The sequence below is a fragment of the Mizuhopecten yessoensis genome, unplaced genomic scaffold (genome assembly GCF_002113885.1).
Source record: "Mizuhopecten yessoensis strain PY_sf001 unplaced genomic scaffold, ASM211388v2 scaffold10315, whole genome shotgun sequence".
Classification (NCBI taxonomy): domain Eukaryota; kingdom Metazoa; phylum Mollusca; class Bivalvia; order Pectinida; family Pectinidae; genus Mizuhopecten; species Mizuhopecten yessoensis.
The window spans coordinates 401695-427913 of NW_018408485.1; the positions used below are offsets into that span (position 1 = coordinate 401695).

General features: G+C 36.4%; 1 protein-coding gene across 1 annotated transcript; it reads left to right on the top strand.

The window, feature by feature from the left end:
• Window positions 1-252: 252 nt before the first annotated feature.
• Window positions 253-26152, top strand: LOC110460084 (protein misato homolog 1-like). Its single transcript, XM_021512795.1, has 14 exons — window positions 253-375; window positions 1035-1124; window positions 1624-1736; window positions 2159-2231; window positions 3020-3113; window positions 3567-3708; window positions 4823-4940; window positions 10521-10655; window positions 11543-11695; window positions 14943-15068; window positions 15631-15812; window positions 20862-20963; window positions 24418-24533; window positions 24715-26152. The coding sequence occupies exons 1-14, from the start codon at window positions 298-300 to the stop codon at window positions 24924-24926; spliced, it is 1734 nt and encodes a 577-aa protein (XP_021368470.1). The 5' UTR covers window positions 253-297; the 3' UTR covers window positions 24927-26152.
• Window positions 26153-26219: the final 67 nt, after the last annotated feature.

Consider the following 26219-nt stretch of genomic DNA (forward strand, 5'->3'; position numbering starts at 1 on the left):
GATTGTGTATTGTAGAAACAAGAGTTATTCCTCTTAGCACGGTAGTTCTACGGTTTTGGGGCGAAACGTCTGACACCCAACTGAAACATTGCTAATCCAGTCGTCACTGAAACAACGTATTTTACTTTTTTTTTTAAATGAATAGAACTATGTGTAAAACTGTCATTTTTCTTTTCTTCTGAAAAAGGTCGAATCCGTCAGATTTATCTGAAGAGCACACAGTACCCGAAATACTAAAGTACTTCCGGTTTGTTCGATTAGGTATCCTAACGAAATACATCAGCTGCTGCTTCGACCATGTCCTCGAGGGAAGTTGTAACACTACAAATTGGGCACTATAGCAATTATGTAGGAAGCCATTGGTGGAATATTCAGGTGATAGACAACGGTTGTAACTGCACGTAACATAGGGATAAACTTACTAAATGAAATAAGTGAGAAGTGAAAAAAAAACATCCATTGCCATGATTACCCAAAGCGGTTTGTTTGCAGATAGAACCACAGGAACATTATCATTTGTTACAGCTATGTTTGTACCTAAACTAGTTTTACATGTTTTAAGGGTTTAGATCGACTTACGGTAAAAATGACACCCCAATGATTATAAATGAACGGTAAAAATGACACCCCAATGGTCATTAGCGTGTCATTTTTACCGTTAGTCGATCTAAACCCCTAAAACATATAAAACTAGTTTAGGTACAAATATAGCTGTAACAAATTATAATGTCCCTGTGGTTCTATCTGCAAACAATCCCCTTGTGGATAGAACTGTTTTACTAGTTACGTTATAAATTCGAGCTGTTATGTACAATACTTTAATGTTATGCATATTTGTGACTGGTGGATAGTTGCATACTCTAGTGTGTGACTAGTTGGCGGTTGTTAGACTCTAGTTTCTGACTCTCTCACTATCTGATTCTCTCACTATCTGACTTTTAGACTATAATTATAAGCTTAGAGGTTTATTGAACCGTTGAACTCCTTTACATTGTTTACCCTCACCATTAGTTAATATGTTGTTTATATTACAGGAATCATCTTTCATCTATGACCCAAAGTTGGCGCCAGTGCAAAAAGACATTGACCATGACGTACTGTTTCGAGAAGGAAAAAATCTAAGGGTAAATAATAAAAATAAAAATAAAGGCTTACTTCCACTTCCATATAGTGACCACCTTCAACTAATTGAAGATTTTGTCATGAAATTGGGCTTATGCAGCACAAATGACAAACTACATATAGATATAATTAATGATTAAAAATAATCTACTTAGTTATTCAGAGGATAAGGTAACAGATTGGAGGAAGGGGGAAGGATAAGACAGATTTGTCTGTCCCCCTGGATATCTTTGTCTATTGGGGAAGATATATATAATGTACCTTACTTCCAGCTTTTTCTGTTCCTTTGTATACATGCAGTGTCATGTTTATTTTCAAAAAAAATAATGAAATATTAATAACCTAGAGAATCAGTAGGTAAGGACTTGGTAAGGTAATTTTCATCATTACTATTTTGTTAGCATACTACATACTTTGTCTAGGATAATGCTAATTTCTTTTTTTCATCGTTCTTAGCCTCTGGTAATGCCATTACAACATATAAGTGTTTTACCTTTGCAGGGAGAAGTAACCTATACACCGAGACTTGTTGCCTTTGATCTGAAGGGTAGCCTGAACACCCTGAAACAGGAGGGCAGTTTGTATGACCACAGGCATCAGGAGGAAATCCGATGGTAACCAGTTATATCATACAATAAAACAACATTCATAGTAACATCATGAAAAGTTATTTTCATGTGAATATATTACCAGTATACTGCTCGCAAGTTTTAATATCTGGCAAATGCTTGTAAGTAAGTGATATTTTTTTTTATATTTGTCATCAATTTTCCAAGTTAAAACTCATGTGGAAATGTGTTACGAACCACAATCTTATCTTCTCAAAAGTTAATTGATAAATACAAGTGTAATTATCAGAAAATCGAAAGCAACATCAACACCAATTGTAGTTAATAGTCTGAACAAATTAACAAACATAGATTGGTTGATGATTTCCAATTTGTTTACCATGATTATAAATTACTAAGTGATCACTAGCATTAGTTTATAGTCACATGGCTCATTGTGAAAAACAAACCTTGTGTCAATGTTATAGGACAGGAGACGTTACACTTCATCAGGAGGATGGCGCGGACAAGAATCCCTACCTTTTAGACCTGGAGAAAGAGGTCAGTGATCACTCCCATATGTATACAACTGTATATATTTTTTTATCAGTGTAAAAGTCTTGATACTTCACTTTACAGAAGGAGGTCATTTGTTGCCCTATCAGTTATACAATCTCCAGGTATTCATAGTAGCATCAACACCAGAACAAGGATGGTAAAACTCAGATCACAGGATTTTAAAACAGTGTTATGCTGTATTACAATGTTGATCATGCATACTGCTATAACAGGAGAAAGGAAAATACAACGGCCAGTCTGGGATTCGAACCCGGGACCCTCCGAACTCTAGACAGACACTCTACCACTTCAGCTACCTGGTCACTGATGATCAACCCAGTTCGCTACACTGCTATCACAATTTCAATGAAGTTGAGACTAAATTGTCTCAAAACATTATCTAGATATGGACACCTATCCATACGTTCTCCTTCATACAAGGAAAATATTTCTTAGTTCCTCATACACAAACGGAAATTCATCAATTCTTATGAATATCAACATAAAGGAAATTCATCCATATATTCTCCGTATCAAGACATATACATCCTCCTCCATGAACAAGGATTCTCATTCATATGTTTTCATTAGAACAGATTTTTGGATCCTGCGTCTCTCAAAAATGATTGACATGTGCTGCTCTGATTTGTTTGTATTGGAAACAAAATTCTATATGTTAACATGAAATAAGTCATGAAATGAAATCAGCATTTATAGGTGTGTACACACGCATTGCTCTTTGGACAAGGTGATTGTTGATATAAGATTAATTTGATTTATACTTGTCACAGGAACAATTGTACATGAAAGACAACACAGGAAGTAACAACAGTCAAGAATCCATTGATGATGTGGAAATCAAGGACTCAGGCAGTGAGGTCAAAGGTGAATAGGTCAAGTGTAACTTCACTGAATATTCCTGTGATCAACTAACTGTTCTTTCCTTCATAATACATACACAAATTCAAATTGTTCTGTTCATACACTATAAAGATGAAGTATTCAGCCACAATCACCTGCACAGCTAGGGTCTGTGTGGTGATAGTAACTCAACATTACAACATAGTGTCAGTGTTATTTGTTATATCAGACATTCACGGGTTTGTCACCCCCTCATCTGAAGCAATTTTCTTTGGGTTTAATCTCAGAAAACAGCTCCAGCGTCAGGGCTGACCAATATGCTATCACTCTTATAATATGACATTCCTGTGATGACTATATATACAATATTCTATAACACAAATTAAGAAATGTGAAATCATTTTACATTTCAACAACTGAACACACATTTTAAAACTTACTTTTAATTAGTTGTTTTGCTTTCCATTTGATACTCAGAAAGAAAACAGAAATCAAGTGATGCTGGGATTCGTAACAAATTCTACAAGCTTGATGATTCAGTGACTGTGTGGTCGGATTACCTAAGAACGTTTCTTCACCCAAAGTCTATCCACGTTATAGAGAAGTACAGACACAAAAAGTAAGTCACTGTTTGGGTTAAAGAGCTCTGTAAACTTATGCAAACTGCACATTCTTTAGATAAATTCCGGGAAAATGGTGAACCGGGATCTGGTCTTTCCTTAATGATACATGCTAAAGGCATTTCAAGACAATAAGGTCCTACAGGACGGGCAGTAAAAATGTGAGAAAATGGTGGACATACGTCAAGAGAAAATCAAAAGTAGAAAGGAAAAAGGACATACCTCTAAAAGTAGACAAGAGGATATTCCTTATTTCCATGAAATCGGTTATTATTTATATTTCCTCCATTGGGATAATAGCATCTTTGTCTGTAGTGTGTCGAAACGATGTCACATCTTTCCTTTTCATTATAGTCACAATTAAGATGATGATATTTCATTATTCTGGTTATTTTCACAATAGAAACTGTTCTCTGATGGACCATATCACTGTGAAAAACAATCTTTACAAACCTATACAGAATTAGTGCCACATGCTATTTCCTTCTTAAGACTAAAGACCATATACTATCCATGGTTTCTGTAGATATACTATATTATCTCATTTCCCTGTGTGTAAGATAGAGCTGTTCGGGGTAAGAAAGGGTGTAGGAAATTTCTATCTGCTGGCTGATTTGTTTTCGTCTAAAAATCTCTTGGGGGGGAAAATATATATTTTCAAAATGGGGGCCAGTCCAAACGCAATTTCATGATTTCTGAGCTTATACTGGTGGTTGGTACACCCCTAAGCATGAAAGAGTCTTATAGAATTGTTACAAAGGATAGATAATTATAATTAGTTGCTGTGTANCAAAACCAAATTCAAAAACCCCTCGGTTGGAATTTCCCTATCCTACACCCCTAAGCATGAAAGAGTCTTATAGAATTGTTACAAAGGATAGATAATTATAATTAGTTGCTGTGTATTTTCTTATTAAACACCAGGATTTCTCACAAATACATGTAAAACATATCTGATACCCATACAAATTTTTCTTTAATTGTTTTGGTCAGAATTATGTAATAAATGTATAATGAAAAGAAATTTGTATTTAAAACACAATTGTTTGAACCCTGTGTTGCTATCAAGATCTATTGTATATCATAAATCTTCTCTAATTTGATAAATTTCAGTGACTTGCAGCCTTTTGATATTTACGGGTGTGGACAGGAAGTGATGGCAGACTATGAGACCAGGATAGAAGTGGAAGACAGGCTGCACTTCTTTATTGAGGAGTGTGATCATTTACAGGTACATTGTATAATCTAGTAAAATACAGGTACATTGTATACTCTAGTGTTATACAGGTACATTGTATACTCTAGTAAAATACAGGTACATTGTATACTCTAGAGTTATACAGGTACATTGTATACTCTAGTAAAATACAGGTACATTGTATACTCTAGTGTAATACAGGTACATTGTTTACTCTAGTGTAATACAGGTACATTGTATAATCTAGAATACAGGTACATTGTATACTCTAGTGTAATACAGGTACATTGTATAATCTAGTAAAATACAGGTACATTGTATACTCTAGTATAATACAGTTACATTGTATAATCTAATTAAATACAGGTACATTGTATACTCAAGTGTAAGACATGTACATTGTATACTCTAGTGTAATACAGGTGCATTTTATACTCTTACGTAATACAGGTACATTGTATACTCTTACGTAATACAGGTACATTGTATACTCTAGTACAATACAGGTACATTGTATACTCTAGTATAATACAAGAACATTGTATACTCTAGTAAAATTCAGGTACATTGTATACTCTAGTGATGTACAAGTACATTGTAAACTCTAGTGTCGTACAAGTACATTGTATACTCTAGTGTCTTACAAGTACATTGTATACTCAAGTGTAATACAGGTACATTGTATCCTTTAATTCAATACAGGTACATTGTATACTCTTACGTAATACAGGTACATTGTATACTCTAGTACAATACAGTGTAATACAGGTACACTGTTTACTCTAGTACAATACAGGTACATTCTATTATGTAGTACAACATGGGTACATTGTATACTTTAGTGTTAAACAGGTACATTGTTCACTCTAGTGTAATACAGGTCCATTGTATACTCAAGTATACTACAGGTTCATTGTTTACTCTAGTATAAAATAGGTACACTGTAAACTCAAGTATAATACAGGTACATTGTATACTCTAGTGTAATACAGGTACACTGTTTACTCTAGTACAATACCAGTACATTGTATTATCTAGTAAAACACGGGTACATTGTATACTCTAGTGTAATACAGGTACATTGTTTACTCTAGTGTAATACAGGTACATTGTATACTCTAGTAAAATACAGGTACATTGTATACTCTAGTGTAATACAGGTACATTGTATACTCTAGTGTAATACAGGTACATTGTATACTCTAGTATAATACAGGTACATTGTATACTCTAGTATAATCCAAGTACATTTTATACTCAAGTAAAATACAGGTACATTGTATACTCTAGTGTAGTACAGGTACATTGTATACTCTAGTTAAATACAGGTACATTGTATACTCTAGTGTAGTACAGGTACATTGTATACTCTAGTAAAATACAGGTACATTGTATACTCTAGTGTAGTACAGGTACATTGTATACTCTAGTGTAATACAGGTACATTATATACTCTAGTAAAATACAGGTACATTGTATACTCTAGTAAAATACAGGTACATTGTATACTCTAGTGTAGTACAGGTACATTGTATACTCTAGTGTAATACAGGTACATTATATACTCTAGTAAAATACAGGTACATTGTATACTCTAGTAAAATACAGGTACATTGTATACTCTAGTGTAGTACAGGTACATTGTATACTCTAGTGTAATACAGGTACATTATATACTCTAGTAAAATACAGGTACATTGTATACTCTAGTAAAATACAGGTACATTGTATACTCTAGTGTAGTACAGGTACATTGTATACTCTAGTGTAATACAGGTACATTATATACTCTAGTACAATACAGGTACATTATATACTCTAGTATAATCCAAGTACATATACTTTAGCATATTATCGGTACATTGTATACTCTAGTGTAATACAGGTTCATTGTTTACTCTAGTGTAATACAGGTTCATGGTATACTCAAGTACAATACAGGTACATTTTATACTCTAGTTTTATATCGGTACATTGTATACTCTAGTGTAATACAGGTACATTGTTTACTCTAGTGTAATACAGGTTCATGGTATACTCTAGTGTAATACAGGTACATTGTTTACTCTAGTGTAATACAGGTACATTGTATACTCAAGTATAATACAGGTTCATTGTTTACTCTAGTGTAATAAAGGTACATTGTATACTCTAGTGTAATACAGGTTCATTGTTTACTCTAGTGTAATACAGGTACATTGTATACTCTAGTAAAATACAGGTACATTGTATACTCTTATGTAATACAGGTACATTGTATACTCAAGTGTAATACAGGTACATTGTGTTCTCTAGTGTAATACAGGTTCATTGTTTACTCTACTGTAATACAGGTACATTGTATAATCTAGTGTAATACAGGTACATTATATACTCTAGTATAATCCAAGTACATTTTATACTCTAGCATATTATCGGTACATTGTATACTCTAGTGTAATACAGGTTCATGGTATACTCAAGTACAATACAGGTACATTTTATACTCTCGTTTTATATCGGTACATTGTATACTCTAGTGTAATACAGGTACATTGTGTTCTCTAGTGTAATACAGGTTCATGGTATACTCAAGTACAATACAGGTACTTTTTATACTCTAGTATAATATCGGTACATTGTATACTCTAGTGTAATACAGGTACATTGTTTACTCTACTGTAATACAGGTACATTGTATACTCAAGTATAATACAGGAACATTGTATACTCCAGTGTAATACAGGTATATTTTATACTCAAGTATATAATCGGTACATTGTATACTCTAGTATTGTTTACTCTAGTGTAATACAGGTACATTTTATACCCTAGTATATTATGGGTACAATGTATACTCAAGTATAATACAGGTACATTGTTTACTCTACTGTAATACAGGTACATTGTATACTCAAGTATAATACAGGTACAGTATATACTCTAGTATAATACTCTTGTATAATATCTGTACATTGTATACTCTAGTGTAACACAGGTACATTGTTTACTCCAGTGTAATACAGGTACATTGTATACTCTAATGTTATACAGGTACGTGTAATACGGGTATATTGTATACTCTAGTATAATACAAGTACATTTTTTACTCTTGTGTCGTACAAGTACATTGTTTACTCAAGTATAGTACAAGTACATTGTATACTCTAGTTTGATATGGGTACATTGTATACTCTAGTGTACAAGTACACTGTTTACTCTAGTGTAATACAGGTACATTGCTTACTCTAGTGTAATACTGGTACATTGTTTACTCTACTGTAATACAGGTATATTGTATACTCTAGTGTAATACAGTTACACTGTTTACTCTTGTACAATACGGGTTCATTGTATTATCTAGTACAACACGGGTACATTGTATACTCGAGTATAATACAGGTACAGTATATACTCTAGTTAGGGCCCCATATCGGAAATACGGGTGCCCTATAGTCATCCCTGTCTGTCTGTCCACAAATTTTGTTCCTGGCTGATAACTTTAATATTTTTTAACCGATGTACATGAAATTTAATCAAGTTGTTCAGTTCACAAAAATACACATTGAGGTAAAAAGTCATGGTCAACGGTCAAGGTCATTAGGTTCAAAGGTCAAGGTCAAATTTTACATCTTTTCACTGATGAACATTTTGTTATGACATTATGAAGCAAAGTTGATAAGAATTAAACAAGGAGTCAACTGACCCAATGTCATCAGGTCAAGGGTCAAGGTCAAATTTTGTGGCTTTTCATTGGTGAACATTTTGCTATGACATTATGAAGCAAAGTTGTTCAAAATTAAACAAAGAGACATGATTAGGTAAAAAGTTGAGGTCAAGGTCATTATATTCAAAGGTCAAGGCCAAATTTTGTATCTTTTCACCGATGAACATTTTGTTCTGACATGATGAAGCAAAGTTGATCAGAATTAAACAAGGAGTCAACTGACCAAAGGTCAAGGTCATTGGGTCAAAGGTCAAGGTTAAATTTTGTATCTTTTCATTGGTGAACATTTCGCTGACACTTTGAAGCAATGTTGCTGTGAATTAAACAAGGAGTCAATTGATCAAAGATCAAGGTCACTTGGTCAAAGGTGAGGGTTAAATTTTGTACCTTTTCCCTGATGAACAGTTTGTTATGACATTATGAAGCAATGTTGTTCAGAACTTAACACAGAGTCAACTGACCTTAGGTCCAGGTCCAGGGGTCCAAAGTGTCAAGGTCAAGTTTTGTATTTTTCACTGATGAACATTTTGTTATGATATTAAGAAGCAAAGTTGGTCGGAATTAAAGAATAAGTCAACTGACCAAAGATCAGGGTCACTGGGTTAATGGGCAAGGTCATTTGGGTCCAGTGGATCTCTGACTTTGACCCTGGCTCTTGATGGAGGAGGTATATAAGGTGAAATAAAACAAATCAAAGATAACAAATGAGTATTGAACTGGTATTTACATTTCTGTTAGCCTAGCAAATATGGAGGTGGAAAGAACCAAGACTCACATCATAGTACATGTAAAATGATTCCTTGCAATTCTTTTTGAAGTCCAAATGTCAAACGTCAAGCTCAGATATATGGGCAGATTGCTTCTTGATGATTATGGGGGATATATTGCCACAAGACGGGGCCCTTACTGACCTGTCAGTGTTCTAGTATAATACAAGTACATTTCATACTCAAGTATAATATGGGTACATTGTATACTCTAGTGTAATACAGGTTCATGGTATACTCAAGTATAATACAGGTACATTGTTTACTCCAGTGTAATACAGGTACATTGTTTACTCCAGTGTAATACAAGTACATTGTATACTCTAGTGTAATACGGGTTTATTGTATACTCTAGTTCTATACAGGTACATTGTATACTCTAGTATAATACAAGTACATTTTATACTCTAGTGTCGTACAAGTACAGTGTTTACTCAAGTGTAATACAGGTACATTGTATACTCTAGTGTAATACAAGTACATTGTATACTCTATAATATGGGTACGTTTTATACTCTAGTGTAATACAGGTACATTGTTTCCTCTAGTGTAATACAGGTTCACGGTATATTCAAGTACAATACAGGTACATTGTTTACTCCAGTGTAATACAGGTACATTGTATACTCTAATGTTATACAGGTACATTGTTTACTCAAGTATAGTACAGATACATTGTATACTCTAGTGTAATACAGGTACACTGTTTACTCTAGTACAATACGGGTACATTTTTATACTCCAGTGTAATACAGGTACATTGTATACTCTAGTATGAAATAGGTACATTGTATACTCAATTATAATACAAGTACATCTTTTTTAAGAGACTTATGCTTTGCAGGTACTCATAGGTATCCATGTTTCTTTATCAAATTTTACATATACGCTTTCCCATGCTCAGGAGTATGAATTTTCCAAACATTTGTTTTTTAAATCCTGAGACAAACCTCCTTTTCTGAATTACTTTTAAAAGCTTTCCTCTTTCTGACTTTATATATGTAGCATAAACATTTTAGATTTTACCACTTACCAAATAATCAGGAGATGTTCTTGTGTAGTGTCCATCCTCTCCCTCAGCTACGTTCTATATGATTTTAATTGTAAATCAAGATGATGCTACATATTTGTATATTTCAGGGGTTCCATGTTTTGCTGGACACTTTTGATGGGTTTGGTGGTTTGGGTTCCCATGTCTTACAGCACCTGGAGGACGAGTATTCCTCAAAAGGCATCTTCACTTTTGGCCTAACACCTAATAACCTGCCAGATGATGTGAGTAGATATTCCCAATGATTACTGTCTTGTAATGGGATTTATCAGAGGTACAGCTTGTAGTGTTTAGCTTTATTAGTTACAGTTGTGAGATAGCACAACATAAAACAAAAACTGTTCACTCATTTTCTGCATATGATGCAAACATTCATGTAGTTTAACAATCATTTGCTCTGTTGTGCAATTTTGTTCCTAAATCCAAAGGAAATCAAACAGTGTGAAGTAAGGTATGATGTAGGTTTTACAGCTGTAATCAGTATACTTTTGCACTCTATCCAATTCTAAAATGCTTGAATGTTTATTTAAATTATCGTGCAACAGTCAAGAAGGAAATTAGAAACTCAGGCGACGGAATCGATAAAGAACATTTTAATAATATTACTGGGAGCATTGCCTAACTGTTCAATAGTACTGGATATAGCAGGCACACACATGTACTCTGTGTTTGGCAAGAAATTTTAAGGTGTGTTCCGCTAGACTGACGTTTCTCCCCAGTCAATCTTGAAGGTTTGTACACTTATAAGTATATGGATTTTGCCCATCTGTTCTTAACGGTATCAGTGCTGACAGCTGATTAGAGAGTGATAGGTGATGTGAAAGGAATAAAAACATCAGTGGAATTTACCCATCTGTAATTTGCATTTGTTTCTTAGATTTGGCCAAAATAAAGTTTTGGTCAAAAGTGACATATGATCCATTTACTGTTGATATGACTATTACATCAAAACATAAAAGAATAAAAAACATAAAAAATTATGATACTGTACATAGACCTAATAACATCTTATAATGGGGCAGTAAGATCTGTATGAGATACCTCGTAATTGTTCAGTTCTAGATTGTTTTCACTGAAACTAAATCTCTTATATTTTATGTTCATTTTTCAGACACCACAAAAGCGTGCCAATAGAATCCTTAACTCTGCCATTAGTTACAGTAAATGTTGGAGCAACAGTTCCCTCTTTGTTCCAATGTGTCTTGCAAACAGTCTGTGGAAAACAATTGGCCCACCAGTACAGCTGTCACATCTACAGTATAAGGTAGGTACCGATTGGCCCACCAGTACAGCTGTCACACCTACAGTATAAGGTAGGGAACTATTGGTCCACCAGTACAGCTGTCACACCTACAGTATAAGGCAGGTAACTATTGGCCCACCAGTACAGCAATCACACCTACAGTATAAAGTAGGTAACTATTGGTCCACCAGTACAGCTGTCACACCTACAGTATAAGGTAGGTAACTATTGGCCCACCAGTACAGCAATCACACCTACAGTATAAAGTAGGTATCTATTGGTCCACCAGTACAGCTGTCACACCTACAGTATAAGGTAGGTAACTATTGGTCCACCAGTACAGCTGTCACACCTACAGTATAAGGTAGGTAACTATTGGTCCACCAGTACAGCTGTCACACCTACAGTATAAGGTAGGTAACTATTGGTCCACCAGTACAGCTGTCACACCTACAGTATAAGGTAGGTAACTATTGGTCCACCAGTACAGCTGTCACACCTACAGTATAAGGTAGGTAACTATTGGTCCACCAGTACAGCTGTCACACCTACAGTATAAGGTAGGTAACTATTGGTCCACCAGTACAGCTGTCACACCTACAGTATAAGGTAGGTAACTATTGGTCCACCAGTACAGCTGTCACACCTACAGTATAAGGTAGGTAACTATTGGTCCACCAGTACAGCTGTCACACCTACAGTATAAGGTAGGTAACTATTGGTCCACCAGTACAGCTGTCACACCTACAGTATAAGGTAGGTAACTATTGGTCCACCAGTACAGCTGTCACACCTACAGTATAAGGTAGGTAACTATTGGTCCACCAGTACAGCTGTCACACCTACAGTATAAGGTAGGTAACTATTGGTCCACCAGTACAGCTGTCACACCTACAGTATAAGGTAGGTAACTATTGGTCCACCAGTACAGCTGTCACACCTACAGTATAAGGTAGGTAACTATTGGTCCACCAGTACAGCTGTCACACCTACAGTATAAGGTAGGTAACTATTGGTCCACCAGTACAGCTGTCACACCTACAGTATAAGGTAGGTAACTATTGGTCCACCAGTACAGCTGTCACACCTACAGTATAAGGTAGGTAACTATTGGTCCACCAGTACAGCTGTCACACCTACAGTATAAGGTAGGTAACTATTGGTCCACCAGTACAGCTGTCACACCTACAGTATAAGGTAGGTAACTATTGGTCCACCAGTACAGCTGTCACACCTACAGTATAAGGTAGGTAACTATTGGTCCACCAGTACAGCTGTCACACCTACAGTATAAGGTAGGTAACTATTGGTCCACCAGTACAGCTGTCACACCTACAGTATAAGGTAGGTAACTATTGGTCCACCAGTACAGCTGTCACACCTACAGTATAAGGTAGGTAACTATTGGTCCACCAGTACAGCTGTCACACCTACAGTATAAGGTAGGTAACTATTGGTCCACCAGTACAGCTGTCACACCTACAGTATAAGGTAGGTAACTATTGGTCCACCAGTACAGCTGTCACACCTACAGTATAAGGTAGGTAACTATTGGTCCACCAGTACAGCTGTCACACCTACAGTATAAGGTAGGTAACTATTGGTCCACCAGTACAGCTGTCACACCTACAGTATAAGGTAGGTAACTATTGGTCCACCAGTACAGCTGTCACACCTACAGTATAAGGTAGGTAACTATTGGTCCACCAGTACAGCTGTCACACCTACAGTATAAGGTAGGTAACTATTGGTCCACCAGTACAGCTGTCACACCTACAGTATAAGGTAGGTAACTATTGGTCCACCAGTACAGCTGTCACACCTACAGTATAAGGTAGGTAACTATTGGTCCACCAGTACAGCTGTCACACCTACAGTATAAGGTAGGTAACTATTGGTCCACCAGTACAGCTGTCACACCTACAGTATAAGGTAGGTAACTATTGGTCCACCAGTACAGCTGTCACACCTACAGTATAAGGTAGGTAACTATTGGTCCACCAGTACAGCTGTCACACCTACAGTATAAGGTAGGTAACTATTGGTCCACCAGTACAGCTGTCACACCTACAGTATAAGGTAGGTAACTATTGGTCCACCAGTACAGCTGTCACACCTACAGTATAAGGTAGGTAACTATTGGTCCACCAGTACAGCTGTCACACCTACAGTATAAGGTAGGTAACTATTGGTCCACCAGTACAGCTGTCACACCTACAGTATAAGGTAGGTAACTATTGGCCCACCAGTACAGCTGTCACACCTACAGTATAAGGTAGGTAACTATTGGTCCACCAGTACAGCTGTCACACCTACAGTATAAGGTAGGTAACTATTGGTCCACCAGTACAGCTGTCACACCTACAGTATAAGGTAGGTAACTATTGGTCCACCAGTACAGCTGTCACACCTACAGTATAAGGTAGGTAACTATTGGTCCACCAGTACAGCTGTCACACCTACAGTATAAGGTAGGTAACTATTGGCCCACCAGTACAGCTGTCACACCTACAGTATAAGGTAGGTAACTATTGGTCCACCAGTACAGCTGTCACACCTACAGTATAAGGTAGGTAACTATTGGCCCACCAGTACAGCTGTCACACCTACAGTATAAGGTAGGTAACTATTGGCCCACCAGTACAGCTGTCACACCTACAGTATAAGGTAGGTAACTATAGGTCCACCAGTACAGCTGTCACACCTACAGTATAAGGTAGGTAACTATTGGCCCACCAGTACAGCTGTCACATCTACAGTATAAGGTAGGTAACTATTGGTCCACCAGTACAGCTGTCACACCTACAGTATAAGGTAGGTAAATGTAGGCCCACCAGTACAGCTGTCACATCTACAGTATAAGGTAGGTAACCGTTCAGTGTATCAGGGGAGTGATCTGACTTTACCTGAAAGCCTTTTTAAATGATGCCAATCGTTTATGTACAATATGTTTTTTATGTAGTTCATTCTTTGACCGTTCTGCTTATATGAGTATCAACATTTGTTTAGTCTTCTAGGAATCAGTTAATTGGTTTATACTTTCTTTGTGGAAATATTTCTTGACAGTGTATCTTAATGTCAATAACTTGAAAAGAAAACAGAGATAGACTTTGAACGATATCAATTATAGAATGATGACTAAAAATGGGACCATACAATTTTTGACATCTGGGGGTACTGTAGTCTGAAGATTTGAAGTTTGTTTTTAATTTTATCAGTTAAGATGATACTTACAATATATATACTGTGCATTTAATTTGTATTTCAGTCGCTAGACTACCACACCAGTGCCATCCTGGCTGCCACTTTGGACTCAGTGACCTCCCCTTACAGACAACCTGCTGTCCTACATATGCGTGACTTGACCGACACATTCCAGTCAATTGGCAGAAAGGTAAACATTCAAGAGACACAGAGTGTATCCAATATAATACTAACGAAGCAAATATAAGGAAACAATTTCCTCATATGAAATGGTATTTTGGGGTTTTCGTCAAAACTTAATGTGCGGAAGGATGTGCAGAAGGTACACTGCCAGCATATTACTCAAGTCTCACAGACATTGTCGTGTAAGCATTTTCTCTTGTTATGGGAGAAAAAGTCCACCATGTATTAACTGATTTTGATATATATCCAGTGTTTGGAGTTTATTCTCAGGTATGATGTACTTACTGAAGCTCATTGGTTATACATAGAATGAACTCAATGGAATATAATTATATAATGAAGGAATAACCAGGATTATTTTGGGGGTTATACAGTATATACCAGGCATAACTGATTGTTGTTAATGTTGGTTTAAACTTATAAATTGCCGAAACATTATGGGCAAGGGATTAGGCACCCATAATTTGGTCTCACTGGGTGGTCATTAATTAGCAGAATTGCAACTTGCTTCAATTCTTTTGTGGTCTTTTAAAATTCTTGTTTAAAGGTGTTGTTTGTTTCTCTTTTAGATGGCATCTGTGAGCACAAGTTTTCCATACCCGATACACGAAGATCAATTCTTGGTTGACTCACTTATGTCCATTGGCAATGACCTTCCCTGGGTCTCCCTGACACCTCATGTGAAAAACACTGTCAACCCATTCTTACAGTCGACTGTAGTTCGAGGCATCTCCAACAATATTGCAAAAAGGTTGTGTTCCTGTGATCTTGATGTTACAGAGTTTTAAATGTAAAATATCTGTTTTTTCATAATGTATAACTCAATTGTGAGATTGCTTTATTGTGTTAGTTAAGTACTGTACCTCAGTAGTCTGGTACTTAGCTTTATTGTGTTAGTTTAGTACTGTACCTCAGTAGTCTGGTACTTAGCTTTATTGTGTTAGTTTAGTACTGTACCTCAGTAGTCTGGTACTTAGCTTTATTGTGTTAGTTTAGTACTGTACCTCAGTAGTCTGGTACTTAGCTTTATTGTGTTAGTTTAGTACTGTACCTCAGTAGTCTGGTACTTAGCTTTATTGTGTTAGTTTAGTACTGTACCTCAGTAGTCTGGTACTTAGCTTTATTGTGTTAGTTTAGTACTGTACCTCAGTAGTCTGGTACTTAGCTATATTGTGTTAGTTTAGTACTGTACCTCAGTAGTCTGGTACTTAGCTTTATTGTGTTAGTTTAGTACTGTACCTCAGTAGTCTGGTACTTAGCTTTATTGTGTTAGTTTAGTACTGTACCTCAGTAGTCTGGTACTTAGCTTTATTGTGTTAGTTTAGTACTGTACCTCAGTAGTCTGGTACTTAGCTTTATTGTGTTAGTTTAGTACTGTACCTCAGTAGTCTGGTACTTAGCTTTATTGTGTTAGTTTAGTACTGTACCTCAGTAGTCTGGTACTTAGCTTTATTGTGTTAGTTTAGTACTGTACCTCAGTAGTCTGGTACTTAGCTTTATTGTGTTAGTTTAGTACTGTACCTCAGTAGTCTGGTACTTAGCTTTATTGTGTTAGTTTAGTACTGTACCTCAGTAGTCTGGTACTTAGCTTTATTGTGTTAGTTTAGTACTGTACCTCAGTAGTCTGGTACTTAGCTTTATTGTGTTAGTTTAGTACTGTACCTCAGTAGTCTGGTACTTAGCTTTATTGTGTTAGTTTAGTACTGTACCTCAGTAGTCTGGTACTTAGCTTTATTGTGTTAGTTTAGTACTGTACCTCAGTAGTCTGGTACTTAGCTTTATTGTGTTAGTTTAGTACTGTACCTCAGTAGTCTGGTACTTAGCTTTATTGTGTTAGTTTAGTACTGTACCTCAGTAGTCTGGTACTTAGCTTTATTGTGTTAGTTTAGTACTGTACCTCAGTAGTCTGGTACTTAGCTTTATTGTGTTAGTTTAGTACTGTACCTCAGTAGTCTGGTACTTAGCTTTATTGTGTTAGTTTAGTACTGTACCTCAGTAGTCTGGTACTTAGCTTTATTGTGTTAGTTTAGTACTGTACCTCAGTAGTCTGGTACTTAGCTTTATTGTGTTAGTTTAGTACTGTACCTCAGTAGTCTGGTACTTAGCTTTATTGTGTTAGTTTAGTACTGTACCTCAGTAGTCTGGTACTTAGCTTTATTGTGTTAGTTTAGTACTGTACCTCAGTAGTCTGGTACTTAGCTTTATTGTGTTAGTTTAGTACTGTACCTCAGTAGTCTGGTACTTAGCTTTATTGTGTTAGTTTAGTACTGTACCTCAGTAGTCTGGTACTTAGCTTTATTGTGTTAGTTTAGTACTGTACCTCAGTAGTCTGGTACTTAGCTTTATTGTGTTAGTTTAGTACTGTACCTCAGTAGTCTGGTACTTAGCTTTATTGTGTTAGTTTAGTACTGTACCTCAGTAGTCTGGTACTTAGCTTTATTGTGTTAGTTTAGTACTGTACCTCAGTAGTCTGGTACTTAGCTTTATTGTGTTAGTTTAGTACTGTACCTCAGTAGTCTGGTACTTAGCTTTATTGTGTTAGTTTAGTACTGTACCTCAGTAGTCTGGTACTTAGCTTTATTGTGTTAGTTTAGTACTGTACCTCAGTAGTCTGGTACTTAGCTTTATTGTGTTAGTTTAGTACTGTACCTCAGTAGTCTGGTACTTAGCTTTATTGTGTTAGTTTAGTACTGTACCTCAGTAGTCTGGTACTTAGCTTTATTGTGTTAGTTTAGTACTGTACCTCAGTAGTCTGGTACTTAGCTTTATTGTGTTAGTTTAGTACTGTACCTCAGTAGTCTGGTACTTAGCTTTATTGTGTTAGTTTAGTACTGTACCTCAGTAGTCTGGTACTTAGCTTTATTGTGTTAGTTTAGTACTGTACCTCAGTAGTCTGGTACTTAGCTTTATTGTGTTAGTTTAGTACTGTACCTCAGTAGTCTGGTACTTAGCTTTATTGTGTTAGTTTAGTACTGTACCTCAGTAGTCTGGTACTTAGCTTTATTGTGTTAGTTTAGTACTGTACCTCAGTAGTCTGGTACTTAGCTTTATTGTGTTAGTTTAGTACTGTACCTCAGTAGTCTGGTACTTAGCTTTATTGTGTTAGTTTAGTACTGTACCTCAGTAGTCTGGTACTTAGCTTTATTGTGTTAGTTTAGTACTGTACCTCAGTAGTCTGGTACTTAGCTTTATTGTGTTAGTTTAGTACTGTACCTCAGTAGTCTGGTACTTAGCTTTATTGTGTTAGTTTAGTACTGTACCTCAGTAGTCTGGTACTTAGCTTTATTGTGTTAGTTTAGTACTGTACCTCAGTAGTCTGGTACTTAGCTTTATTGTGTTAGTTTAGTACTGTACCTCAGTAGTCTGGTACTTAGCTTTATTGTGTTAGTTTAGTACTGTACCTCAGTAGTCTGGTACTTAGCTTTATTGTGTTAGTTTAGTACTGTACCTCAGTAGTCTGGTACTTAGCTTTATTGTGTTAGTTTAGTACTGTACCTCAGTAGTCTGGTACTTAGCTTTATTGTGTTAGTTTAGTACTGTACCTCAGTAGTCTGGTACTTAGCTTTATTGTGTTAGTTTAGTACTGTACCTCAGTAGTCTGGTACTTAGCTATATTGTGTTAGTTTAGTACTGTACCTCAGTAGTCTGGTACTTAGCTTTATTGTGTTAGTTTAGTACTGTACCTCAGTAGTCTGGTACTTAGCTATATTGTGTTAGTTTAGTACTGTACCTCAGTAGTCTGGTACTTAGCTTTATTGTGTTAGTTTAGTACTGTACCTCAGTAGTCTGGTACTTAGCTTTATTGTGTTAGTTTAGTACTGTACCTCAGTAGTCTGGTACTTAGCTTTATTGTGTTAGTTTAGTACTGTACCTCAGTAGTCTGGTACTTAGCTTTATTGTGTTAGTTTAGTACTGTACCTCAGTAGTCTGGTACTTAGCTATATTGTGTTAGTTTAGTACTGTACCTCAGTAGTCTGGTACTTAGCTTTATTGTGTTAGTTTAGTACTGTACCTCAGTAGTCTGGTACTTAGCTTTATTGTGTTAGTTTAGTACTGTACCTCAGTAGTCTGGTACTTAGCTATTTTGTTAGTTTAGTACTGTACCTCAGTAGTCTGGTACTTAGCTTTATTGTGTTAGTTTAGTACTGTACCTCAGTAGTCTGGTACTTAGCTTTATTGTTAGTTTAGTACTGTACCTCAGTGGTCTGGTACTTAGCTTTATTGTTAGTTTAGTACTGTACCTCAGTGGTCTGGTACTTAGCTTTATTGTTAGTTTAGTACTGTACCTCAGTAGTCTGGTACTTAGCTTTATTGTGTTAGTTTAGTACTGTACCTCAGTGGTCTGGTACTTAGCTTTATTGTTAGTTTAGTACTGTACCTCAGTAGTCTGGTACTTAGCTTTATTGTGTTAGTTTAGTACTGTACCTCAGTGGTCTGGTACTTAGCTTTATTGTTAGTTTAGTACTGTACCTCAGTGGTCTGGTACTTAGCTTTATTGTTAATTTAGTACTGTACCTCAGTGGTCCGGTACTTAGCTTTATTGTTAGTTTAGTACTGTACCTCAGTTGTCTGGTACTTAGCTTTATTGTTAGTTTAGTATTATGACTTTACTTCAGTATAGTCTAGTAGTACTTGTGTTTCTTTGTTAGTTTAGTAAATCGTTTATAAATATAATGTATGTACCAATTTATAGAATAACTTATTAGAATATATATAATAAGTTTTCATTTTATGTGAGATTGATGAAATAATCTAGAATTTTTTAAGCAAGGCTCAGTAGGGTTAAAAAAACACATCTCATTGTAAAGTGATTTGAAGATAATTATGATCAGATTTACCAAAATCTATGTAAATATTCCTGAAAAATTAATTCCTCTGCCCATTGTGATGTCTTTAACATCACCTTTTGGACTTAATGTATAATTGGCTTCTGTGTAACATCACAATGTCATAATGTCATATCTGTTAATTCTAATGTCATAATGGGTGTAATTGCTTTGCAACATTAAGTTACGTTGCAAACATGACATGTATGTTTTCACTACATAACACAGTATAGTCATGTGATAAGAAAATGTATTCGGTAATAAAGAGCACCTAGTATTTAGATATTACTGCATACCGGGAAGCTTTTGTCCAGTTAACAGGCGCAAGCTGGACTATAAACTATTGGGATTGGATATCTGGAGGAACGGTAGTGATATCTGGTGGCTTTTGAGAGCAATTCTAGAGTGTTTTAATGTATTTGATTTCCGTATTTCTGACACAAAAAGAAGCTCATTTTTATTGATATGACAGGAAATAACTTAAGTATTATCAAAAAAAAAGAAAGACTTGGAGTACGATTTCTGAACACTTTAATTTTTGAAAATTATCACTCACAATTACAAAATCACCCACCATTCCTGTTACCGGAAGTATTGTAAGTCCATTAAATTCAAAATAGTGCAATGGAGGATTTGAGATGTGCATGCAACTGCTTATTTGCTACTTGGTAGATATACACCTGGTTGAATATTCATCCTTCACTACCAAAATCCATGTTCATCTAGTGCTGATTTCACCCTTCACATGTAATTACTATATCTGATAAACTGATATCCATGGCAATGAATGGTTTTTGTCTCATTATGAAAGGCAAAAAGTAAAGATAAACTGCAACAAAAGATTCCCGTATACAGTAATGATACATAATTTTACCTTTTTCCTGATGTGACTTTACCTCTTAGTGAAACTTAATTTAATGATATGTACATAGATAGCATTCTCTTTATACTAAAAACTCTTTAATGCCTTTCAGATCAGTGCAGGATGAGAGATCTCCACATCAGTTCAGAACCTGTCAGACTGTGGACGATGTATTACAGATGTACCTCAGGGACAGATTCCCCACCACACACAGGTGTGTATAGTAACATCTCACACAGGTGTGTATAGTAACATCTCACACAGGTGTGTATAGTAACATCTCACACAGGTGTGTATAGACTTATACACATCCAACACAGGTTTGTATAGTAACATCTGACACAGGTGTGTACATATACTTATAGACATCCAACACAGGTGTGTATAGACTATAGCGACATCCCACACAGGTGTGTATAGACTATAGTGACATCCCACACAGGTGTGTATAGACTTTAGTGACACCTCACAGAGGTGTGTATAGACTATATAGTGACACCTCCCACAGGTGTGTATAGACTATAGTGACATCTCACACAGGTGTGTATAGACTTATACACATCCAACACAGGTTTGTATAGTAACATCTGACACAGGTGTGTACATATACTTATAGACATCCAACACAGGTGTGTATAGACTATAGCGACATCCCACACAGGTGTGTATAGACTATAGTGACATCCCACACAGGTGTGTATAGACTTTAGTGACACCTCACAGAGGTGTGTATAGACTATATAGTGACACCTCCCACAGGTGTGTATAGACTATAGTGACATCTCACACAGGTGTGTATAGACTATAGTGACATCCCACACAGGTGTGTATAGACTATAGTGACACCTCACAGAGGTGTGAATAGACTATATAGTGACACCTCCCACAGGTGTGTATAGACTATAGTGACATCTCACACATGTGTAGTTAGACAATAGTGACATCTCACACAGGTGTGTATAGACTATAGTGACATCTCACAAAGGTGTGTATAGTAACATCTCACACAGGTGTGTATAGATTATAGTGACATCTCACACAGGTGTGTATAGACTATAGTGACATGTCACACAGGTGTGTATAAACTATACAGTGACACCTCACACAGGTGTGTATAGACTATAGTGACATCTCACACAGGTGTAGTTAGACTATAGTGACATCTCACACAGGTGTGTATAGACTTAAGTGACATCTCACACAGGTGTGTATAGACTATAGTGACATCTAAAACAGGTGTGTATAGACTATATAGTGACACCTCCCACAGGTGTGTATAGACTATAGTGACATCTCACACAGGTGTGTATAGACTATAGTGACATCCCACACAGGTGTGTATAGACTATAGTGACACCTCACAGAGGTGTGAATAGACTATATAGTGACACCTCCCACAGGTGTGTATAGACTATAGTGACATCTCACACATGTGTAGTTAGACAATAGTGACATCTCACACAGGTGTGTATAGACTATAGTGACATCTCACAAAGGTGTGTATAGTAACATCTCACACAGGTGTGTATAGATTATAGTGACATCTCACACAGGTGTGTATAGACTATAGTGACATGTCACACAGGTGTGTATAAACTATACAGTGACACCTCACACAGGTGTGTATAGACTATAGTGACATCTCACACAGGTGTAGTTAGACTATAGTGACATCTCACACAGGTGTGTATAGACTTAAGTGACATCTCACACAGGTGTGTATAGACTATAGTGACATCTAAAACAGGTGTGTATAGACTATATAGTGACACCTCCCACAGGTGTGTATAGACTATAGTGACATCTCACACAGGTGTGTATAGACTATAGTGACATCCCACACAGGTGTGTATAGACTATAGTGACACCTCACAGAGGTGTGAATAGACTATATAGTGACACCTCCCACAGGTGTGTATAGACTATAGTGACATCTCACACATGTGTAGTTAGACAATAGTGACATCTCACACAGGTGTGTATAGACTATAGTGACATCTCACAAAGGTGTGTATAGTAACATCTCACACAGGTGTGTATAGATTATAGTGACATCTCACACAGGTGTGTATAGACTATAGTGACATGTCACACAGGTGTGTATAAACTATACAGTGACACCTCACACAGGTGTGTATAGACTATAGTGACATCTCACACAGGTGTAGTTAGACTATAGTGACATCTCACACAGGTGTGTATAGACTTAAGTGACATCTCACACAGGTGTGTATAGACTATAGTGACATCTAAAACAGGTGTGTATAGACTATATAGTGACACCTCCCACAGGTGTGTATAGACTATAGTGACATGTCACACAGGTGTGTATAGACTATAGTGACATCCCACACAGGTGTGTATAGACTATAGTGACACCACCCACAGGTGTAATTAGACTATAGTGACATCTCACACAGGTGTGTATAGACTATAGTGACATATCACACAGGTGTGTATATACTTATACACATCCAACACAGGTTTGTATAGTAACATCGGACACAGGTGTGTACATATACGTATAGACATCCAACACAAGTATGTACATAGACTTATAGACATCCAATACAGGTTTATACAGTGACATCTCACATAGGTGTGTATAGACTATATAGTGACGCCTCCCACAGGTGTGTATAGACCATATAGTGCCTTCTCCCACAGGTGTGTATAGACGTATACACATCCAACACAGGTTTGTATAGTAACATCTCACACAGGTTTGTATAGACTATAACGACACCTCACACAGGTGTGTACATATACGTATAGACATCCAACACAGGTATGTACATAGACTTATAGACATCCAATACAGGTTTATACAGTGACATCTCACATAGGTGTGTATAGACTATAGTGACATATCACACAGGTGTGTATAGACTATGGTGATATCTCACACAGGTGTGTATAGATTTTAGTGACATCTCACACAGGTGTGTATAGACCATATTGACCTGTCACACAGGTGTAATTAGACTATAGTGACATGTCACACAGGTGTGTATAGACTATATAGTGACACCTCCCACAGGTGTGTATAGACTATAGTGACATGTCACACAGGTGTGTATAGACTATAGTGACATCTCACACAGGTGTGTATATACTATAGCGACATCTCACACAGGTGTGTATAGACTATAGTGACATCTCACACAGGTGTGTATAGACTATGGTGATATCTCACACAGGTGTGTATAGATTTTAGTGACATCTCACACAGGTGTGTATAGACTATAGTGACATCTCACAACGGTGTGTATAGACTATGGCGATATCTCACACAGGTGTGTATAGATTTTAGTGACATCCCACACAGGTGTGTATAGACTATAGAGACATGTCACACAGGTGTGTATAGACTATGGTGATATCTCACACAGGTGTATAGATTTTAGTGACATCTCACACAGGTGTGTATATACTATAGTGATATCTCACACAGGTGTGTATTGATTTTAGTGACATCTCACACAGGCGTGTATAGACTATAGTGACATCTCACACAGGTGTGTATATACTATAGCGACATCTCACACAGGTGTGTATAGACTATAGTGACATCTCACACAGGTGTGTGTATAGACTATAGTAGCTACTTCAGATTCCCCACTCACTCACCTCAAAGCTTAGTCATGCATGCTTTTTAATTTTTTCAGTGATGGAACAGTGTTGCGGGATCCATGTAAAGTTGTCTCCCCTTACCCACACATATTTGATCCAAATGTTAGCAAGAATGGATTTTTATCGTCAACCAAGCGAGCTGATTTTCAAGGTAAAGTACTGAAATAAAAATGTTGCATAAACAATATCTATTTATTTGCTTGACAATAACTTCAATAAAAAAAGTCATCGCCTAGACACCAAGACAATTCAACATACTGCTTTGTAGATGTAAGATTTATATTTCAATTGCGAAGGGTTTGCTTACAATGTCATGTTTTTCCATTGTGCAGGAGTTGAGAGTGTGCCTGTTATGACCAGTTTACAGTCTACTTCAGACACAGTAGAGCTGCTTCAGACTCTCCACACAGAGGCTTCCAAACTGAACATACATAAACACCACCGTTACTTAGCCGCTGGTATAGAGGAGGACGACTACGTCGAGATACTCGCAAACTTTGAGACACTGCAACACTGCTACGAGGAACCAGGTGACATGGGTTGATGGTGATGACCACCCAAGTGGAAAAGAAATCCAAGAATGTGTCCATCCCCTGATAGAAAATCTTCGATGTCAAAACAATTGTTCATTCTCCACATACATTTTGTATTTTGATAAAGAGATTGATCGACAATTGTGGAAGAAACAAATTCTGTTGTAACAGGAATATGTGCTGACCCTGGTATGTACAAGCAATAGGTGGAATCTCTGAATAGAATACATGTAGTCATATTTTTACCTTTTATTCAAGTCCGATCGGGTACAGGCAGAAGGGTGATCTTAAGGCTGTATATCCAAATAGGCTACAGACGTACAGTTTAATCTATTATTGGCTTTTAATGCTGTGATATTTTCTGTGATAATAGCAGGAATCACTTCACTGTATAGAGAATTAATGACTTGCATTAAAAAATGCAGAATATTTGCTAAATATTGTTGAATTATGTTGCATGCCAGGAGTCTACCGAAAGCTAAAAGCCAGTCAGAATAGTTTATGGTAAGGTTTGACAGATCTTTGTACAAGCTTTAGTCTATATAATTAGCTGTGTCAGGCAAATTCTGTCAGATCTTAGTATGAACAAAAGTCATTAGTTCTAAACACTCCACGTTTAAGCTGAAGTCTATTACAACCACAAGTCTGGTTTGGCCAAAATACCAACCAAATCTATATTAATTATACCAACTTGTTACAGAAGTTCAACACATTTTAAATTCATTCAAAGACTTGTCAGACAATTTTCTCTCTTCCTTAATATCCTTTTGTTGATTCGTTTTAAGGTGTTTGAAGACTAGTCAGACCATTTTCTCTCTTCCTGAATCGAAAAGTACATTTATTTAATCATTATCATGTGTTTGCATAAGCAACATGTTAAGATTTCATGAACATGTAGTCTTACATGTGGATGTCTGTGATCAACAGAAAGCAAGATATGTGCATGTTTCTTAAGTAGTTTAATGTAACAATTAATGAACGAATAAAAAATATGAAAATATTTCTGATTTGTGATTATCATTTTGGGTCATATTGCAGTGTAAGGAAGTATTTGTAAGGATTGCAAAGAAATGTATTTGTAAACCCTTCCATTCTATTTAGTGTCCCTGGCCACAACTACTGCAGGACAATTTTAATATATGCATCAGTTTCAATTGTCTATTTTCTTGCTCAAGTTAAATCTTTTAGTTATATGAATATTCTCCACAATCATCTGTACTTAGCTACCAAGGAACTCTTGTTCTGTGTTTGCATTTTAAACCTGTTAAAACATTCTTTGCTGGTTGTCGAGCGATTCCAGCTTG

What these genes read in the sequence shown, in the direction of transcription:
- LOC110460084 (XM_021512795.1), top strand. Translation starts at nt 298, where the DNA reads ATGTCCTCGAGGGAAGTTGTAACACTACAAATTGGGCACTATAGCAAT. An exon ending in CATCAGGAGGAAATCCGATG is followed by an intron (nt 1,737 to 2,158) that starts GTAACCAGTTAT and finishes TCAATGTTATAG; the next exon opens with GACAGGAGACGTTACACTTC. An exon ending in CTAATAACCTGCCAGATGAT is followed by an intron (nt 10,656 to 11,542) that starts GTGAGTAGATAT and finishes TTCATTTTTCAG; the next exon opens with ACACCACAAAAGCGTGCCAA.